Source organism: Odocoileus virginianus, chromosome 21, assembly GCF_023699985.2.
Source record: "Odocoileus virginianus isolate 20LAN1187 ecotype Illinois chromosome 21, Ovbor_1.2, whole genome shotgun sequence".
Lineage (NCBI taxonomy): Eukaryota > Metazoa > Chordata > Mammalia > Artiodactyla > Cervidae > Odocoileus > Odocoileus virginianus.
This window is the reverse complement of record NC_069694.1, coordinates 52,018,815-52,039,435: the sequence shown is the minus strand read 5'-3', so window position 1 is coordinate 52,039,435 and position 20,621 is coordinate 52,018,815. Positions and strand designations below refer to the sequence as shown.

The 20,621-nt window shown below is 35.5% G+C and overlaps 1 protein-coding gene across 1 annotated transcript in view; it reads left to right on the top strand.

The window, feature by feature from the left end:
• LOC110134605 (bifunctional heparan sulfate N-deacetylase/N-sulfotransferase 4) overlaps window positions 1-20,621 on the top strand; it is a 289,078-nt gene that overhangs the window by 17,092 nt on the left and 251,365 nt on the right. The window contains exon 2 of the mRNA XM_020889220.2: window positions 17,487-18,710. Within this exon, the coding sequence (XP_020744879.1) occupies window positions 17,733-18,710 (978 nt within the window). The 5' untranslated portion in view covers window positions 17,487-17,732. The remainder of the gene's footprint in view (window positions 1-17,486; window positions 18,711-20,621) is intronic.

Sequence of the window (20,621 nt, the reverse complement as noted above, 5' to 3'; positions counted from 1 at the left end):
GATCTTTTTTATCTTCTCGGACCTACCTGTCTTATCAATTGAATTACCAGAGAACATATTCAGAGAACATCAAGAAGGCCAGTGGAGTTGTTGAGAGTTCAGAGAAAGAGAAGTGGTAGAAAGACTGTAGAGACCACTATGAAATTTGCTGTGAGAGTTGATCAGAAGAGGGCCCTAATGTGATGTAACTTGTAAAAGGATTCCTCTGGCCAAAAAATGTGGGGAAAAGGCAGAGGCAGAAATCAATTAGATATAATGCTAATATGGATTAGAGTGACAGCAAAGAAGGTTTTAAGATTGTTCAGATTCTAGCCAGATTTTACAGGTAGAGCCAATAGATTGAAAATCTAGTGAGTCTGATGGGAAAGAAAGTCAACTAAGCCCAAAGTGTGTGCTTGTGTGCATGTGTGTGTGTGTGTGTGTGTGTGTGTGTCCCTAAGCAAATAAAATAATGCATTTATCATTTACATATCTGAGCAAACAGTGAGAGGAATCAGTTTGGGGTTCAGAAAAGTATCAGGTAATCAGATTTGGTCTTTTTCAAAGAATTTTTATCAGAGTATAGTTAATTTTAAATGTTGTGTTAGTTTCTGATGTACAGCAAGGTAAAACAGTTATACATATACATGTATCTACTCCTATTAAGATTCTTTTCCTGTATAGGTCATTAAAGAACATTGAGAAGAGTTAATTATGCTATATAGTCAGTCAGTCAGTTCAGTTGCTCAGTCGTGTCTGACTGTTTGTGACCCCATGAATTGCAGCACCCCAGGCCTCCTTATCCATCACCAAACCCGGAGTTTACTCATGTCCGTTGAGTCGGTGATGCCATCCAACCATCTCTTCCTCTGTTGTCCCCTTCTCCTCCCACCTTTAATCTTTCCCATCATCAGGATCTTTTCAAATGAGTCAGTTCTTTGCATCAGGTGGCCAAAGTATTGAAGTTTCAATTTCAGCATCAGTCCTTCTAGTGAATATTCAGGACTGATTTCCTTTAGGATGACCTGGTTGGATCTCCATCCAGTCCAAGAGACTCTCAACAGTCTTCTCAACACCACAGTTCAAAAGCATCAATTCTTCTGCGCTCAGCTTTCTTTATAGTCCAATTTTCACATTCATACATGACTATTGGAAAAACTAGATGGGCTTTTGTTGGCAAAGTAATGTGTCTGCTTTTTAGTAAGCTGTCTAGGTTGGTCATAACTTTTCTTCCAAGGAACAAGCATCTTTTAATTATATGGCTGCAGTAACCATCTGCAGTGATTTTGGAGCCCAGATAAATAAAGTCTGTCACAATTTCCACTGTTTCACCATCTATTCACCATGACATGATGGGACCGGATGCCATGATCTTAGTTTTCTGAATGTTGAGTTTTAAACCAGCTTTTTCACTCTCCTCTTTCACTTTCATCAAGAGGCTCTTTAGTTCTTCTTCACTTTCTGCCATAAGGATGGTGTCATCTGCAGATCTGAGGCTATTGATATTTCCCCAGCAATATTGATTCCAGCTTGTGCTTCCTCCAGCCCAGCATTTCTCATTATGTACTCTGCATATAAGTTAAATAATCAGGGTGACAATATACAGCCTTGATGTACTCCTTTCCCAATTTGGAACCAGTCTGTTGTTTCATGTCCAGTTCTAACTGTTACTTCTTGACCTGCATACAGATTTCTCAAGAGGCAGGTCAGGTGTTCAGGTATTCCCATCTCTTGAAGAATTTTCCACAGTTTGTTGTGATCCACACAGACAAAGGCTTTGGCATAGTCAATAAAGCAGAAGTAGATGTTTCTCTGGAACTCTCACTTTTTCGATGATCCAGTGGATGTTGGCAATTTATTCTCTGGTTCTTCTGCCTTTTCTAAATCCTGCTTGAATATCTGGAAGTTCACGGTTCATGTACTGTTGAAGCCAGGCATGGAGAATTCTGAGCATTACTTTACTAGTGTGTGAAATGAGTACAACTGTGCAGTAGTTTGAGCATTTCTTTGGCATTGCCTTTCTTTGGGATTGGAATGAAAATTGACCTTTTCCAGTCCTGTGGCCACTGCTGAATTTTCAAATTTGCTGGCATATTGAGTGCAGCCCTTTCACAGCATCATCTTTTAGGATGTGAAATAGCTCAACTGGAATTCCATCTCCTCCACTAGCTTTGTCTGTAGTGATGTTTCTTAAGACCCACTTGACTTCACATTCCAGGATGTCTGGCCCTTGGTGAGTGATCATACCATTGTGATTATCTGAGTTGTGAAGATCTTTTTTGTATAGTTCTGTGTATTCTTGCCACTTCTTCTTAATATTGAAATGTTGTTGCTGAACCATGAAAGATTCTGGGATTCTTGGCCTCCGGATGAGAATTCAATCTGGGGCCAGAGACACGGCTTGATCACTCAGAGCTTTTGTGTAATAAAGTTTTATTAAAGTATAAAAGAGATAGAGAAAGCTTCTGACATAGACATCAGAAGGGGGCAGAAAGAGTGCCCCTTCCTTCCACAGTAATAGCAAGCCCATCCCTTTTCACCTGGGTCCCTCTTGGCATTTCTCTCAGGCTGTTTAAGAATGGTCTGACAGCAATTACAAGGGCTTCTGCCTGTTCCTTTGTCTTTTTCTGCCTTTCTTTCTTTTCCTCATTTTCTCATAATGGACTCTTTGAGCCAGTTACAACAGATTACCTAAGGACTGATTTGGCCCATACACCTGTTTTAATAGCTTGGGGCAGATATCTGGAGCCGATTGAGTGAGAAACCTATCTTTTAAGATCACTCTTCCCTCTTCACTTTTGGGATCAATCTTAGTGAATCTGCAAAGGGCTTCTCTCAGTCTGTCTAGGAACTTACCAGGAGCTTCCTTCTCCTCCTGTTCTGTTTGCCAGTTTGGCATAGTTTAAAGTCTTAGCATGTACTTGCCTGAGTTCTTCAAGAATGCATCTGACAAAATGACTCTGAATATCTTCTGCTCCTGTTAGGTCCATACCGTTTCTGTCCTTTATTGATATCTAGTTTTCTTAAAGAGATCTCTAGTCTTTCCCATTTTATTGTTTTCCTCCATTTCTTTGCATTGATCACTGAGGAAGTCTTTCTTATCTCTCCTTCCTATTCTTTGGAACTCTGCATTCAAATGGGTATATCTTTCCTCTTCTCCTTTGCCTTTTGCTTCTCTTTTCTCAACTATTTGTAAGGCCACCTTAGACAACCATTTTGCCTTTTTGCATTTCTGTTTCTTGGGGATGGTCTTGATCACTGCCTCCTGTACAATGTCATGAACCTTCGTCCATAGTTCTTCAGGCACTCTATCAGATCTAATCCCTTAAATCTATTTGTCACTTCCACTGTATAATTGTAAGTTATTTGATTTAGGTCATACCTGAATGGTCTCATGGTTTTCCCTACATTCTACATAGTAGTTCCTTATATTTTTGGTCTTATTCTAGTTTGAGATATAAGTTAGATTTCCAAGTGGAAATACCAGCAAGTGATTGAACACACAAATAGAAGCAAGCAAAAGATTTAGCTAGAGATAAAATTTTCATCAGCTTCTAGATAGTGTTTAAAACCATAAAACAGTGTGAGGTCATCAAGGAAATGAATGTAAATAGAAATGAGATGAGGTTCAAGGACTAAGCTCTAGGGAACTCCACATTTCAAGGAGAGATGAGAAGGAAACATAAAATGTGGCAAAGGACTTATATAAAACAAAAAATGTATGATTTTCTAAAAGTTGGGTAAAGATGGTTTGTGTGAATGAGGGGCTAGTCAATAATTAGTGTATTAGTTTGCTTGTTCATGGTTGTTCAGTCGCTAAGTCATGCCCAACTCTTTTGCAACCCCATGGACTGTAACCCACCAGCCTCCACTGTCCACGGGAATTGGCAAGCAAGAATACTGGAGTGGATGGCCATTTCCTCCTCCAAGGATCTTCCCCATCCAGGGATGGAATCCCTGCATTGCAGGTGGCTTCCTTACCGCTAAGCCACCAGGGAGGCCCCATATTAGTTTGCTAGGGCTACCATAATGACTTCCCTGGTGGTTCAGCTGTAAAGAATCTGCCTGCAATGCTGGAGATGCTGGAGATGTGGGTTCCATCCCTGGGTTGGGAGGATCCCCTGGAGGAGGGCATGGCAACCCACTCCAGTATTTTTGCCTGGAGAATCCCATGGACAGAGGAGTCTGGCAGGCTAGGTAGTCCATAGGGTAGCAAGGAGTCAGACACGACTGACAGTGAGTGAGCACGCACAATATAATAAAGTTTCACAAAATGAGTAGCTTAAAGATTAGAAATTTATTGTTTCACAGTTCTAGGGGCTGGAAGTTTGAGATCAAGGTGTCAGCAGAGCTGTGCATCTGCTGAAGGCCCTAGGGAAGGAGATTTTCCAGGTCTCTCTCCTGGCTTCAGGCAGTTCCTGACTTGTAGCAGCAAAATTTCAGTGTCCACATAACATTGTCCACTTGCATGTGTCTGGGTTGTATTGATTGCTGATTGCTCATTTCTCAGTTGCTAAGTCCTGTTGGACTCTTTTCAACTCCGTGGACCACAGCCACCAGGCTCCTCTGTCCATAGGATTTCCCAGGCGAGAATATTGGAGTGGGTTGCCATTTCCTTCTCCAGGGCATCTTCCCCACCTACGGATTGAACTCACATCTCCTGCATTGGCAGGCAGATTCTTCACCAATGAGCCACCTAGGAAGCCCTGTGTTGTGTTGAATTTCTCCTTTTTATGATTTCTCCTTTTATCAGTCAGATGGGTTTGGGGGTCTGCCTTAGTACAGTATGACTTCATTTTAACTGATTATATTTGTAATAAGTTCACATTTTGAGGTAGTAGGGATAGGACTTCAACATACCAATGTGGAGGGAGACACAAATCAACCTATAGGAGCAACTCTTAACTTTGTCATAACATTTCATTCTTTTTTATAGATAGTTTGATTTATAAATACTTTGTTTAGAATCTTTACACTTTATATTCATAAATTATATTTCCTGTAATTTTCTTTTTTATATTATGTCTTCATCAATTACTGCTGTCTAGCAAAAGAGTCAGACACAACTTGGCAACTAACCAAAAACAACAGGTTATGTTAGTCTAATACAATGAGGTTGACAGGTATTATTCTTGTTTTTTCATTTATTTGGTGAAAGATTGTATACAATTTGAGTTATTTATTCCTTAAAACTTTGATTGGACCTTATGGCAAAGGAATCAGTGACTGGAGTGTTCTTTGTGGGAATATTTTTGACTATTCAAATTATTGCATTTTGCTGTATTCATTTACTTAAATTCTTTTAAAAGTATTTTTATAAAGTCACAAATAATGTTCTCATATCTTTTCAATGTCTGAAGGAAAAGTAATTTTTTCTTTCTCATCCCTGTAGTTTATATGTGGTTTATTTCCTTTTAATCTTAATGTTTGTCAAATTTGTCAGCCTTTTGAAAAGAATCAGGTTTTAGATATTTTTACTGTATTTTTTGGAGAACAGAATGGCAACCCACTCCAGTATTCTTGCCTGGAGAATGCCACGGACAGAGGAGCCTGGCAGGGCTATAGTCCCTGGGGTCACAAAGAGTTAGACACGACTGAGTGACTAACACACACATTGTATTTTTATCTGATTTTTTTCAGCCCGTTTTGTTATGGTTTTCTTCTACCATCTTTGTTATTATTTTATTATTTTCTAGCTTATTGAGAAGACTGTTTGCTCATACTTTTTATGAGTACCTGCTTCTAAGATTCTAAATTTGTCTATTATGGTAGCTGAATACACAAATTTTCATATGTGTCATTTTGGATATAATTTGTAACATAATGATTATATTCATTTTTTCTTTGCTTTAAGTTATTTAGAATTATGTTTCTTAGATTTCTAATATATGAGAATTTTCTGGTTGTTTGTTATTAGTTTCTAGATTGATTACATCATGGTTATAGTACATTTCTATATGATGTTTAGTTCTTTAATATTTATTGAGACTTTCTTTAGGACTCAGTATAATTAATTTTTGTAAATATCTATAAGTTCAATATGCATTCTACAGCTATTGACTACAATATTTTAAGTATGTCTTTTAGACAAAATGTGTTAATGTGTTTATAAGTATTTCTTTAACCTTACTAATCTTCTGTCTGATTTTTCAATGAATTCTTGGCATATGTCATAAATTCATTCTCTATAATTGGAAATTTGTAAATGATAGCTTGTAGTTCTGCTTATCTCTACTTTATATATTTGAGATCATGATATTAGATGCACATAAATTTAAATTTAATGACTTGTAGTGAACTGAACTTTTTACTGTTTTAAAGTGATCTCTGTATCTCTAGTAACTCTTTTGCCTTATATCTAAATTTCTGATACTTAAATAGCTTTATTAGTTTTCTTTTAATTAAAATATTTCTGATGTATCTTTTTTCAGATGTTTACTTTCACACATTTTTTCATGTGTTACTTTTAAACAACATATACTTGGATTTGTGAGCTTTTCCAAGTCAGTCTGCCAATCTTGTTTTTAAAAGATAACTTAGTTTATTTATATTTAATGTGATTACCAGGGCCTCCCTGGTGGCTCAGTGGTAAAAGAATCTGCCTGCCATGCAAGAAATGCAGAAGATGAGGGTTTGATCTCGGGATCAGGGAAAAGCCCCTGGAGGAAGGCATGGCAAGCTACTCCAATAATTTTGCCTGGAGAATCCCATGACAGAGGAGCCTGACAGGCTATAACCCAGAAAGTCCCAAGTAGTCAGACACGACTGAAGTGACTGAGCATGCAATTTGATTACTAACATAAGCAGACTGAAATATTTTTTGTTTTGCATTAGTCACACCTATTCAGGTTTCTTTTTTCCTGATTATTCTTTTTAATTAAATATTTTTTTCTAGCACTTTTTTATTTCTCCTCTACTAGTCTTGGAGATATACATTCTGCATTTGTTCCATTAGAAATCAAAATATGCATACTTAACAATGTCTTAAGTCAATTACTATCATGACCTTCATACAGGGTTCTTAGAACATTTTTACTCCATTTACTCTCTTCTGACTTCTATTGATTCTATTAATCTTATTTATTTCAATTGTCTCTGATTTTATTTTCAGTCCCATGAAAATTTATTATTATCATTTCATATTTAAGGTCATTTAGTTTAATTTACATTTTATCAATTATTTTATCTTCATTCTGTTCAACAATTTGAACTCTTCTTATGCTTAAAAAATTCACGATCATAGAAGTTTCAACTTCTTCACATTAGATATCAGATAATTATTTCCCAGCTTCTGTGACAGCCAAGGCAGGGACATGCCAACTAAAAGTGTATAGGACAGATTCCCTACAGGTTAGGGTGTCTTCATCTATATCCACGATCCAGAGACATCAATAACAGCAGTTCATAGAGAACTGCCCAGATCTTAATCTTGACAGTGATGTTGCTGATTATGCAGTATTTGGTCTATGGCCACTTTTCCAAAATGGACCCTTATGATTTGCATTGTGCGTGCATGTGTGTGTGTGGCCTTGACTATGACTTGAGCTGAATGACGTGACTAAGTCTAATTAAGAACTATTCTTTAATTGCATTTTCAATCATCTTGATGTTTGAATTCCAATTATAGTTTGTAAGCTATGTTGCCATCTGATTCAGTACTCTTTTATGATACTGTGGTACTGAACATCATTTCTTAGTCTCTATACTTTAACAAATTTTTAATAGCTAACTTATGGAAATAACTTTGGGAAAGTCTCAAAACATGAACAGAAATAAATTTTGTTATATGTTTGTCCATATTACTCAAGATGATTAATTTCATTGCCTGGACAACCTCCTAATGATTCATTGTCTTTCAAATCATCAACAACTATATGCAAACAGGTATCTTTTACAGATTCTCAGGTAAATGATAAATTATAATTAAAACACATAATATAATTCTACGATATAACTGGGAGCAGTAGAAGTTGGTATCTAGAAAGCTTTGCAAATAAATCATAATTCCATTTTAAATAGAAATTGTGACCATAATTTTAAATTATTTTGAATAAATTCTTATGTTTTATATTTCCACATAGAACTGAAAAGTAAAGTAAATTGGGAGATGACCCAAATCATTATATTCACATTTCTCTTTTGTATTTAAGTTTTGATTACCATTTATCTTATGTTATTTACTTGCTCCTAAGATTATTAAAAGGAGGTAATCATTTAAGCAGATTCAAATCTTCAGAAATCATGTTTTTGGGGGCCAATGAAATTATGGCACAAACATGATTGCATAGTAGAGAAATGTAAAACTGAATGGTAACTATTTCACAGAAAAAAGTATAGCATTCTACTCATTTAAGAAATAAAATTTGTATATCCTAAAGAAAGTGTTAGTTGGAAACAAGATGTGGCAAAGTTTGTTTTATACATCTTTGAATTACAGACATTATAATTTTGTTCCCTTAAGTAAAAGATTTAGATCTTAAAAGTTTGCAAAACTAGTAAGATGTTAAGAACTGGTGATATTTCATTTATCTATATCTTGGGTATAACAGCAAGAAATATATTTAATGAAAAAACAGAAATAAGAATTTGGAAATGGAATCATATAAGCAATATAATATCGGTTGTTTTTATTTCAAGTATGAATTAACTAAATGTATTTGGCATAGAAATGTGGCATAATTGGTATTTTAATCTTAAGAATCACTGATGTTTCTCTGATATCAACAGCAGAATGCTTGTCTTGAAAGCAAAGTTACCTATGCACTCTGTACTCAGCTACTTAGCATTTCAGCTGTCAACAGAGAGGAAGTGCTGTGGTTCTATTTTTATAATAAAAGCAAGAACGTATCGCCCTCTAGTGTTGAAAATGCTAGGCGATTCAAGTTTAGAAATAAGAAATAATGCATTTTAAAAAACAAATGTCTTTTCTCTTTTCAAGTAAATGTAATATACCAATATTTAGGTTAACATCTTGAATCCTAGTAAAACAGATGGCAAATGTAACTGATTAACTTATTTGTATGGCCTGTATTATAAAAAAGGTTAGATTGAGAATAAATTATTTTTAATATTTTACTTTTCAAATTATATTACATTCTATTATAGTTGTAAACTTTATGAAAGATGAATTATAATGCTTTATCTCCTAGTATTTATAGTAATTTTACTTGTGTTATAAAAATTAGTTGTAAGTATTCTTTTAATCATTAAAAATGTAACAAACTCGTGGAAATAGATAAACAGCTAAGTTTCTTTAGTTTCCCAAGGACAAAACTGAAGTTCAGACTTTTTCCCCCAACCCACAAGTTTCTGGAGAAGATAGCATTTGACTTATTCCTTGGGGTAGAGAAAAAAGTTAATATATGCAAGATGTGAAAAAGTTGTTGATTTAGCATGATTGTTTCTCTGGATCTCTGGATCCAGATCTCTGGATCTCTGGATCTCTGGATCTCCTGCAATGCAGGCACATTCTTTACAATCTGAGCCACCATGGAAGCCCTATTATTTACAACTGGACATTTAAAATAAAACTAGGACTGGAAAGGCAAAACGTCAGTTCAGTTTTGGATATTGCAGGAGATCCTGATTTGATCCTTGGATCGGGACGATCCCCTAGAGAAGGTAATGCAACCCACTACAGTATTCTTGCCTGGAGACCCCCAAATCCAGACAAAATGAGACAGATGCCACAGATCTATCCAAAGTCATCCCAAGTTTCTGAGGGAGTTGTCTGGATTTCCGGAGCCTTTGGGAAAGATACAGGCATTCCAGAACTGTCTAATTCTATTTAATCCTGGACCATACTGGAGATACTATTAAAAGCAAAAATCAATCATGAAATTTTGAATATAAATATAAAACAGCTTTACATAATGATTACTTACTCACCCCACTTGTCACAAATAGCATTTCTGCTACTATATCTAGATATCTTATGTGGCAACTCAGAATAAATGTACACTTAGTATTTTCCTTCTTCTCAAAGTTCCCATGTTTTTCTAATAAATAAGATAAATACATAGATATTTGCAATTTGATTTTAATACAAATAGATTTTTCCTTTTGAAAAATTGTAGTGTTTCTCTGCTTTAGAAAACAAGATCTAGGAAAATGGTAAATAGGCACTATATATATATATAGAGAGAGAGAGAGATAGATATATATATCTAGGAATTGGTGAGAAATCATCTGACATTTGCTCTCTATTTACTGATTTGTCTTCATAAGCTTTTGAAGTGTGAATGTAACTGATAGCTCAGAGCTATGTACCTAGTATAATATGATGTTACAATATAATACAGTGGTAGTAATGGTATTATTACATTTGAAATTACACTTTCGGAGTTTTTAGTGATAAAAATGCACACTTTGAGGATTAAAGGAAGTGTATATTATATTACTGAGCTCAAGAAAATATGAAATATCTAAAAGTTGGGTAGTAGTAACTGATTATTTACAAGGGTAGAAAATATCTTTATTGTAGAGAAGGATAAAATAAACATGCTTCTTTGACTCTCATTAAATATAATAGTTACTCATCACTTTGTACATTCATCTGTAAAGTTATGTATGAAGCTATGGTTGTTACCAAAAATAATATAATAATATTTTGTGTCCTGGATGCTGAAAAGAGTGCCAAGTGACCACAGCATGTTATCAACCAATTCCTAGTCTCCAGTTTGGTTAAATCAATAATGGATACTTTCAGGAATCACTTGGAATCATAAGAGACTGTTTTCATCTTTAGCTAAAACCTCTGTGTTATTTATAAAATCAGGTTAAATAATTTGAATTAGCTGTGCCCTCTCAAGTAGTGTTTCTCAAAACCTTTTGACCCTGATTCAGAATAGAAAATAATCTTAACATCGGGATCCAGAACACTAATACACACACACACACACACACACACACACACACACACACACACACAAGACTCGCATACCTCTAACAACAAACATTTCTTAAAGCACTACTTACCTTCACTCCTGAAGTGTATCTGTTTTTCTGTTCTGGTCTATTTCATTTTTCTTTATGTGGTGCTGACCTATACTTGAAAAAAAAAAAAAAGAGTATCTCTCTTGGAATATGGTTACAAATTTTAGAATTCTCCCCTAGAGAGTGAAAATGCAATTAATAAATGTATTTGAATAAACTGTTAAATGTTTACATAGCACAGTTTTTAATTAAAGACACTCCTGTATTGATATGAAATATAAGCTCTTTATTATAATCTTAAGGGTCAAACAAAAATCTCATGAAACATGTAGAAATGAGGTATTTGGTAAAATATGTTTCCCCTCCATATATTATGAAAAGTCAAAAGTGATCAAATTATTGCAATTCTTATGTCATCACAACTTACAATATAGCTTCTTTTCAACTGATCTATTAATAATTCATTTCTAGATGTTTTCTGTTTTTGAGTTAGGTATTTTTAGCTTTGAATATATGAATTTTTAAAGTTGAAATAAAACTTGCTGATATCTTAAATTACTTCATTATGGTAACTGCTAAGGTTTTGATTTCATCTAACTTAATTTTGATTTTTCTCAACAAGTGCTATGGTGAGAAAATGGAACTCTAGCATCACAAATCACTCATGATATAATCTCAGTCTTTTTCTTACATCCTCTAAATCTCAGTTTCTTCATTTAAAAAATAGACTAATAATGGCTAAACAGGCTGATGAATGCCAAGAATGTAGAATAATGACCAGCAAACAGCAGCTTCTCATTAAATGCCAGTAAATATTTTCTCCTTGCTTTCAATTTCAGCTGAACTTTGAGTCTCTGTGAAGATCTCATCAGATCACCTTCAAGAAAGAAACAATCACGTGTATAATCATTGCTAATCCTAGCCTCTAACTTACTTCTGAATTTCCTTCTTGCTAAAATTCGCAGTGACTGCAGTAGTACCTGCAGTTGCTTTGTTTACTGATTTCTCTGCTGCTACCAGAGATTAGTAAAAATTTACGGTAATTGAGGACCTGTTGGTAAATGGATTTTCAGACTGTATTTTAGAAAATCTATAAACACAATGTGGAAATGAGTCAAAGAGTGATTTAAAAATAGATACACAAAACAGTAATTTCTTCATACTATCCAATGTTAAAAGAGAGGGAAATTCTGGTAGCTATTTGGTAGATAGCCTACTACTATTGATGTGATAAGTCACACTTGGAAGATTAGAAGTTAAAAAAAAAGGGAGGAAAGAAAAGAGCAAGAACAAGAAAAGCAGCACCTGTAAACCACCCCCCCCCTCTTTTTTTCCTTCACCAAAATATGCACAGGGATCACACATCTGATATCTTGGGATAGGTTGTTGCCAAAATAATGAGGTCTCCCTTTCCAAATTTTTAACAATAGACTTAATAGGAAATATAAAAGGCAGATTTAGCAGAATTGGGATCAAAACCTATTTAACTTGCTTGGTATGGTGCTTAAGGAAATAGTGCCTCACAGATGCAATTACTCAGTTATCCACACATGCCCTTTCATATTGTAAGGAAAGTCAACATCGTGGTGGAAGGGAAAGCGGGCAGAGTGCCCCTGTGAGCCTGTTTGTTGCTCACTGGTCTCAGATTCATCCTTCACAATGCTCTGTATTAAGGTAAAATTAAAATTTCGGCCTATCACCTAGACTGCTCCATAAAATGCTCCATGTAATTTTGGATTTGGGGAGCAGCATTTTAATGGCTTCACTATTATCCTTAAATGAACATTAATTTTATATGATTCATTTAACGCGTGTGTGTCTCTCAGGTGTCCCTACCGCTCTGCTGTCTGCATTGTCTTTTTTTTTTATTTTTAAGGGTCGTAATACCAGATAGGTGTATAGGAAACCTACTTTTCCTCCTGTGTGTTTCTCTTTTACTCTCTTACCACCATCATACTTATAACTCTTCTGATACAGGGTGTGTGAGGTTTTCTCCCCACATCAAGCAGTGCTTTGGGACACTAGCTGGGTGTGTGTTCTGAGTTGCTTTAGTCGTGTCCGACTCTTTGCGACCCTATGGACTGTAGCCTGCCTTGCTCCTCTGTCCATAGAGATTCTCCAGGCAAGAATACTAGAGTGGGTTGCCATGACCTCCTATAGGGGATCTTCCCAATCCAGGGATCGAACCCACATCTCTTATGTCTCCTGCATTGGCAGGGGCGTTCTTTACCACTAGCCGCATCTGGGAAGCCTGGGACACAATGGGACTCTAACGGCGTTAGTGCAGACCCCACATGTTAGGTAGGAATCAGTCCCATAAGACTGCTCCTCAACTTGGATCCAATTACAAGTCCTGCCTCTGTCCTTCTTGGCTATACATCAGAGGTTCCCAGAACGCCCCCACCTTGGATTTGATTATTTGCTAGAACAACTGAGAGAACTCAAGGAAACACCTACTTAATTTTACTCATTTATTGTATAATACAGGATATAGTTGAACAGCTAGATGAAGCGATACATAGGTGAGGGCTGCATGGTCCTGAGAGTGAAGCTGAATCTAACCTCTGTATCCTGACACCGAATCAAATCTCAGAGACAGAGTTTTGGGTGAAGTAGAAAAGAATAGCTTTATTGCTTTGCCAGGAAAAGTGAAGGGGGGGGTGGGGTTCAGTGGGCTAATGCCCTCAAAACTGTGTGTCCCCACTTGGAGAGGGTAGTGAGAAGTTTTACTGTAATGAGTGAGAATGTTTTCAGAGAGAGAGTGATCAGCTCGTGGACATTCTTTTGATTGCTTGGTAGTAAGGCAAATAGGAGACAGTGTCATCAGTCTAATGGTTCCAATCTGTCTGGCGTCCAGGTACATGTCAGCAGCAGCCTTCATTAACCCTTAACTTCTCCCATCTGGTGGGGGTTTAGTACCTGCAAAAGAGTTTAAAGATAATGCCGTGTATCTCCATTGATGCAGAATGGGGCCTTGCCCCAGGGTTGCATTACTGTTTCTCTTGGCTGTTTGTTTTCTCCATAGTCTTGCATCCCCTCCCTTCCTTAATTAACAACTGCTTGAACCTGCCCACTGAAACTCAGGGAAAGTCATGGAGTCTGAATGAAGCCTATTTCTTCTAATCAAACAAATACACAATACTTTTGTGCCCAAGAGCTCCACAGGGTGTTGCTTGGTATAGCATCACTAGAACAAAAGACACTCATATCACCCAGGAAATTACAAGGAATTTAGGAGTTCTGTGCCAGAGCCTAGGGGCAGAGGTCAATATATATTGCTGGAGCTTAGGGTGGACCATCTCCAAATTTGCCAAAGTGGCATATTGATTGAAAGTGTTAGTTGCTCACTGGTGTCTGACTCTTTGTAACCCCATGGATTGTAGCTCACCAACCTCCTTTGTCCCTGGAATTCTCCAGGCAAGAATATTGGGATCTTCTTGACCCAAGGATCAAACCCAGGTCCCTGGCATTGTGGGCAGATTCTTTACTGCTTGAGCCACAAGGGAAGCCCCAGATTTAGAATCTGACTGCCAATGCAGGAGACACAGGAGACATGGGTTCAATCCCTGGGTCAAGAAGATCCCCTGGAGCAGGAAATGGCAACCCATTCCAGTATTCCTACCTGAAAATTTCCATGGACAGAATCTTGGTGGGCTACAGTCTATGTGGTCACAAAGAGTTGGACACAAAACTGGGCATATTGATTATTTGGAATTAAAGTTACTTGAGAAATAACAATACAAGAACACTCTGCCTCTCCTTTGTCTCCAGAAATTAGGAAGTAATCCCATATGAAAGGTATCTTCCCTGCCCTAAGAGGTAGGGAGACATCCTTATCATCAGAGATTGGAAATTCAGGATGGAGAAGGCTATGTAAACTGCTTAGATTGTTCACTAAATAGTACCCAAGATGGTTTCTTTGTCTTGTCAATTCTTCTCAAATTTATTGTTTTTTACCTAAAAGCTACATGCTTTGTTCATGTCTTAGGTCTTGTATCTATGAGACCTCCATACATATGAAAGTAAGTTTGTTTTTCTCCTGCCTTCCCCCCAACCCCCCATTTTAATTATTAGATCAGCCAAAAGAACCAAGTGGGTTAGGGTGGAGATTTTTCCCCTCCCCAGATATATATACTTTATTTCTTTGGCATCCCAAACAATGTCATACCATTTCTTTTCTCAGGCATAGAACATGAGTAAATTTCTTTGTTATATCATCTTCTTTTGTCCAGCCTTCCTCACCTCCACTGGTGAATCTTTTCTATGGAAGAAAGAACAAGTGGACTGAATGAGAAATAGATCTCATTTGATAAGCAGACACACATAATGCAGAGTCAAACACACACATGCACACACAGTGGTGGTAATATGCATCTATCATTCTTCTAACTCTGAACATATTAATGCTAAATAAATGTCACATTTAAATGTTATTGATTCTTTTGGTTGGCAGATTCTGGTCCCATATGCTTTTTTATTTTTTTTTTTACTTTTGCATATTAGAATGAGCTGTTCTAATATGCAAAATTGACATCTCATGCTTTGTATATTCAAAAATAAATGTCACATTTTTGACGTCAGAATAGATAACGACTTAACAAATATTGTTACACACATTGTTTCTTTTCAAATACCTGATTAAATGTATTCTGAAGATACTAAGCAAACCCCTCAAGTATATAGATTAGATTTCTACTTTTGTGGGGTGATGCAAGGTGGAGGTGGGAGTGCAACAGATTCCATTTCTGTAAGTACATTTTTTAATCAAATACTTGAATTTGGAGAAGTCTGGGAAGAAATATGATAAAGACTGGATAATTTTCTTTGGCAAATTTCAAATCTCCTTCAATATTTATTTTATACAATTTAATTTGACTTTTATTTTTAAAATTTACTTTATGAACATTTTCAAATAAACATAAAAGTAAGGTAGACTATACCATAATTATTTTATATATTTTATATCAAACCTAAGCCTTTTTATCACTGTATTTTATTTCTTTTCAGTAAAATATAATTTAATTTGTTCAAAGGGAGCAAAACTTTAAAACAATTGAAAGGTTTGGGGGGAATCAAATAGCACCTAAAAATTAAATTTGATAACAGTGTATTAGTAAGTCTCTGGAATATGGTGCTAATTTTCCCTTAAAGTGAATTTGAAATCAGTGGGAAGATTTTAAAAATTTGTTCACTCTTTCAAAGGGGAAAAAATCATGTCTATTTATATATTTGGAATCTGAAAAACCAAAATGTTTGGTAGAAATTTAAAATTTTTAAATTGTTAGCTTTTGAGATTGTTTAAATATTTTTTCCAAAATCTGAGACATTATTTTTCAACTTGTTGATTTTTAAAATTTAAATTACTAAGTAGGGAAAATGTATTTGAGAACATAAAAACATAAAATGAAAGTAATGATATACTCATATCTGTAATCATTTAATCTAACAATCTTCTAAAAATCTAATCTTTAATAATCTAATAATAAATAATATGCATAATTATTGTTTACTCAAATAAACAATTTTAAACATAAAAAATTTACAAAGTGATAGAATATACAGGTCATATTATAAAACATACTAATTTGTTCTCTATGATTTAGTACATCAATAATACACAACTTACAGTATATGTGTTACAAATTAAAAACAATAAAAACACAAAAATTATAATGGAAAATTATATCCAGTGTGGTGAAGCAGTTTAGGGAAATATTTTTTTAATGCTTTCTGTGTATTATTTTTCTTTTGAATGATAGAAAGTAATTTGTTGGATAAAAGTTGATAATGGAAAACAATTTTAATTCTGATAACAGATATCAGTCAAATTTAGGAATATGCTCTGAGAAAAGCATGTCAAGATTTTTCTTCTCATCTAGAAGATGCTTCTGGCCTCTGTTTCATTAGAAAGTTCTGAAGATCCTGTTCCCATTTTGTTCTTTGTCTCATAGCGTCTCTGTCACTTTTCTTCTAATAATGGAGAAAAAGAAATCCTTTATTTTGGTTGTTTTGCTGAAGAGGGCCAAGTGTCTCCCTGTAACTTCAGAAAAGAATATTTCTAAAGGGAAAAGCCCGTAACTACCATTTATTTGAGACAAAATCATTCTCTCACCTTATAATCCATATACCTAAGTAGATACTTACAAGCATGCTCCAGTGCTCTAAACCCATGCAGATACCTGATCTCCTAATTCTGTAAGTATATAGTGTTTACCAGTCTCATGGAAGCAAGTTGCATAGTATGACCATTATACACTAAAGCTTTTTTCTTATGTTTATTTTTGAGATGACTAGTTTGAAAAATGATCTCAATCTGTGTTTCTCTATATTGATATATAGATATTTTGGCAAAATCAAATAGGGTTTTATATGGTTCAGGACATGAAAAAATCTACTACAATCTATGTAGTAAAATCTAAACTGTAAACCTTAGGCTATTAATATTTTAGCATATCAACACACTAAAATTATCCTTGATATGTATATTTCTTATATATCAGCATAAGTATACACACAAATACTTAGATTGCTATTTTTGTGTTAGTCATTATATTTTTTTTTCTCTTTTTCAGGTAATGTTTCAAGGACTCTACAGCAATCTTTGGTATTGGACATATTCAAAATCTCTTCAACTTTTTCCCTCCTGGTCCACTGTTATACTGCTTTAACTTGCTTGTGATCCCATCACACATTTTACATGGTTTGCAATGGTTACATGAACATTTGGGAAGTGGCATTTGTACCATCTCATACTTTATTCATGATGGCACTTTAGGAAAGTAATTTGGAAAAAGCTTCCAAAGCTGCATATAAAAAAAATGAATCTTATTGTGAAGCTTCGGAGAAGTTTTCGAACATTGATTGTTCTCTTAGCTACCTTTTGCTTGGTGAGCATTGTCATCTCTGCCTATTTCCTGTACTCTGGCTATAAACAGGAAATGACACTTATTGAGACTACTGCAGAAGCAGGATGTACTGATGTTAAAATCCTGCCTTACCGGTCAATGGAGCTGAAGACAGTTAAACCTATTGATACATCCAAAACTGATCCTATTGTGCTCCTGTTTGTGGAGAGCCAATACTCTCAACTTGGGCAAGATATTATCGCTATCTTGGAGTCCAGCCGATTTCAGCACCACATGGTCATTGCCCCCGGCAAGGGAGATATACCTCCTCTCACAGACAATGGCAAAGGGAAATATATTTTAGTTATTTATGAAAATATTCTGAAGTATGTCAGCATGGACTCGTGGAATCGAGAGCTCTTAGAAAAATACTGTGTGGAATACAGTGTTAGTATAATTGGTTTTCATAAAGCCAATGAAAACAGCTCACCAAGTACACAGTTAAAAGGTTTTCCATTAAACCTTTTCAATAATCTAGCTCTAAAGGACTGTTTGGTCAACCCTCAGTCTCCTTTGCTGCATATTACCAAAGCCCCCAAGGTTGAGAAAGGCCCTCTTCCTGGGGAAGACTGGACAATTTTCCAATATAATCATTCAACCTACCAGCCTGTGCTTTTAACTGAATTACAGACAGAAAAATCCCTTTCATCCTTGTCCGGCAAACCACTCTATGCGACAGTGATTCAGGATCTGGGTCTGCATGATGGAATTCAGCGAGTTCTTTTTGGCAACAACTTAAACTTTTGGCTGCACAAGCTCATCTTCATAGATGCCATCTCCTTCCTGTCAGGGAAGAGGCTGACCTTGTCTTTGGACCGGTACATCCTTGTGGACATTGATGATATCTTTGTTGGGAAGGAAGGGACAAGGATGAATGTCAAAGATGTGAAGGTAAGAACATTTATAAATAGCATCATTATTTTTCTTTCACTAACTGTGGTATTGATAAAATATCATTTTGAATATTTTAGATTCCAAATTACTCAAAAATCTAAGATGCAGTAAGTCTGAGATAAAATTTTAAAAAAAACCCTTGAACTAAACCTTAACCATTCCTTACCCACTCCTGAGATGCTTCTGAGGGGCATAAAACTAAAATACCCCAAAGTTTCTTTGATCTTAATCGCTTGGTCTCTTAGACTTTGCCTGTCGGAGCTAGTACCCCATGGAACGGCCTCCTTTACTCCACACATGTTGCAGTTTGTAGTGGTGAGACGAATACAGTCATGAAAATTTATCACTGGATGGATTCTCCTGCCCTACATGGGTTTGACAATGGTGCTTGAAGTAAGATAGAGAACCAGCCCACATCTTTTCTATAACCAGTAAGCATAGCACTTGCCTGTATGAAGTGTTCCTACACTTGTAAATATGAACAAAAATAGTTTTATAGGGAATGTGGTATTAAACTTAGCCTCAGGAGGCTACCCCTATTATCACATCACTTTAGGCAACAGTGTTACTGGGAACACTTCTAAATTATGGTCAAGTTGACTGCAGTATAACAAATTCACCCTGTGATTGCTATCAGATAAAGAAAAAGCCAAACATGTTTTACTAGTTTGGGCAGGTAATTCTGAGAAAAATTCCCCTTTTTTATTATCTTGATTCAACGTTCTCACTCATGCCTATCTTGTTTTATATATAATTAAATTCATTCTGTAAGCAAATGATTTTAGCAAACATATAAACAAAAATAATAGGGCGGGGCTTAGAATAATAAACTAAATAGAGATTGTTAAGATCATGTCATCTTTTTTGAATTTCTGCTATTAGGCATTTTATCCTTCAAAGATGAAACCTTGGTACTACTTCAAAATAACAGCTTTTCTACCCATCCTAATGCTTCATGACCATTATAATAAAATATCTCACTTTGGACATTGTTATAAAGAGATTAAGTGATCCCTCTTGAATCCTGGCTAGATTTTTTTTTTTAACATTTTGAGTCTTCACTATACCTTTTAGTTAGTATAAATTTTACTTTTATTTTAATTTTAAAATCATAAACTTAAGGCAAGTTCCTGTGGTGCAAATGATTTTCTGAGTGCTTCCTTTTCTGAAATCCCGAAAAGAAGATTTTCCTAATTTTAATCTAATAAACTGTATGAATTGAAAAACTTCTTTATAACTCTTAACAAATTTTTCAGCTCTAATTCAACTATATCACTTATTCTCAATAGAAAAACATAGCTATTTACCACTGCTCCTATAATTTTCAAGGATTACTGATGACTTCTTGAGTGACATAACCCCAAACAAAATAACAGAATACTGAAATTTGACAAAGGCTGGAGCAGTGCCACAGGCAGATAATCATATAGTATGTATAATTGTGCATTTGTTTACTATTTTTATATCCTTCACACACATACACTCACACTCACAAGTGCCCAGGGTACATGTCACTTTGAAGAAAATCCTCTTTTTTGCCCCTTTGGGTGTTGTATCTGGTTCTCTCTCAGAACTATAAATCAAAGTATATCAGAAACTTGATTGGGACTGAAGTAACAGGTTGGGTTACTTATAAGTCAATAAGGAAATGCTGTCTTTCAGTATAAAAATGATACTTTTAGTCTTGGGCCTTTATTTTTCCTTTGACTATTATTTTTTGGGTAAAAATGATTTTGTGGCAAAGAATCTCGAACTGTCCATAGATAAGTTCTGCATACTCCCAGTACTTCATCCTCATGTGCCTTTTCTGGCAGTATAACATTTCATCACACACTAATATGTGAGGAGAAGTCCATTCTCCCTGAAAATCTCCCTGTATTTTCCAGAGCGAGGGTATTGGATGGCTGG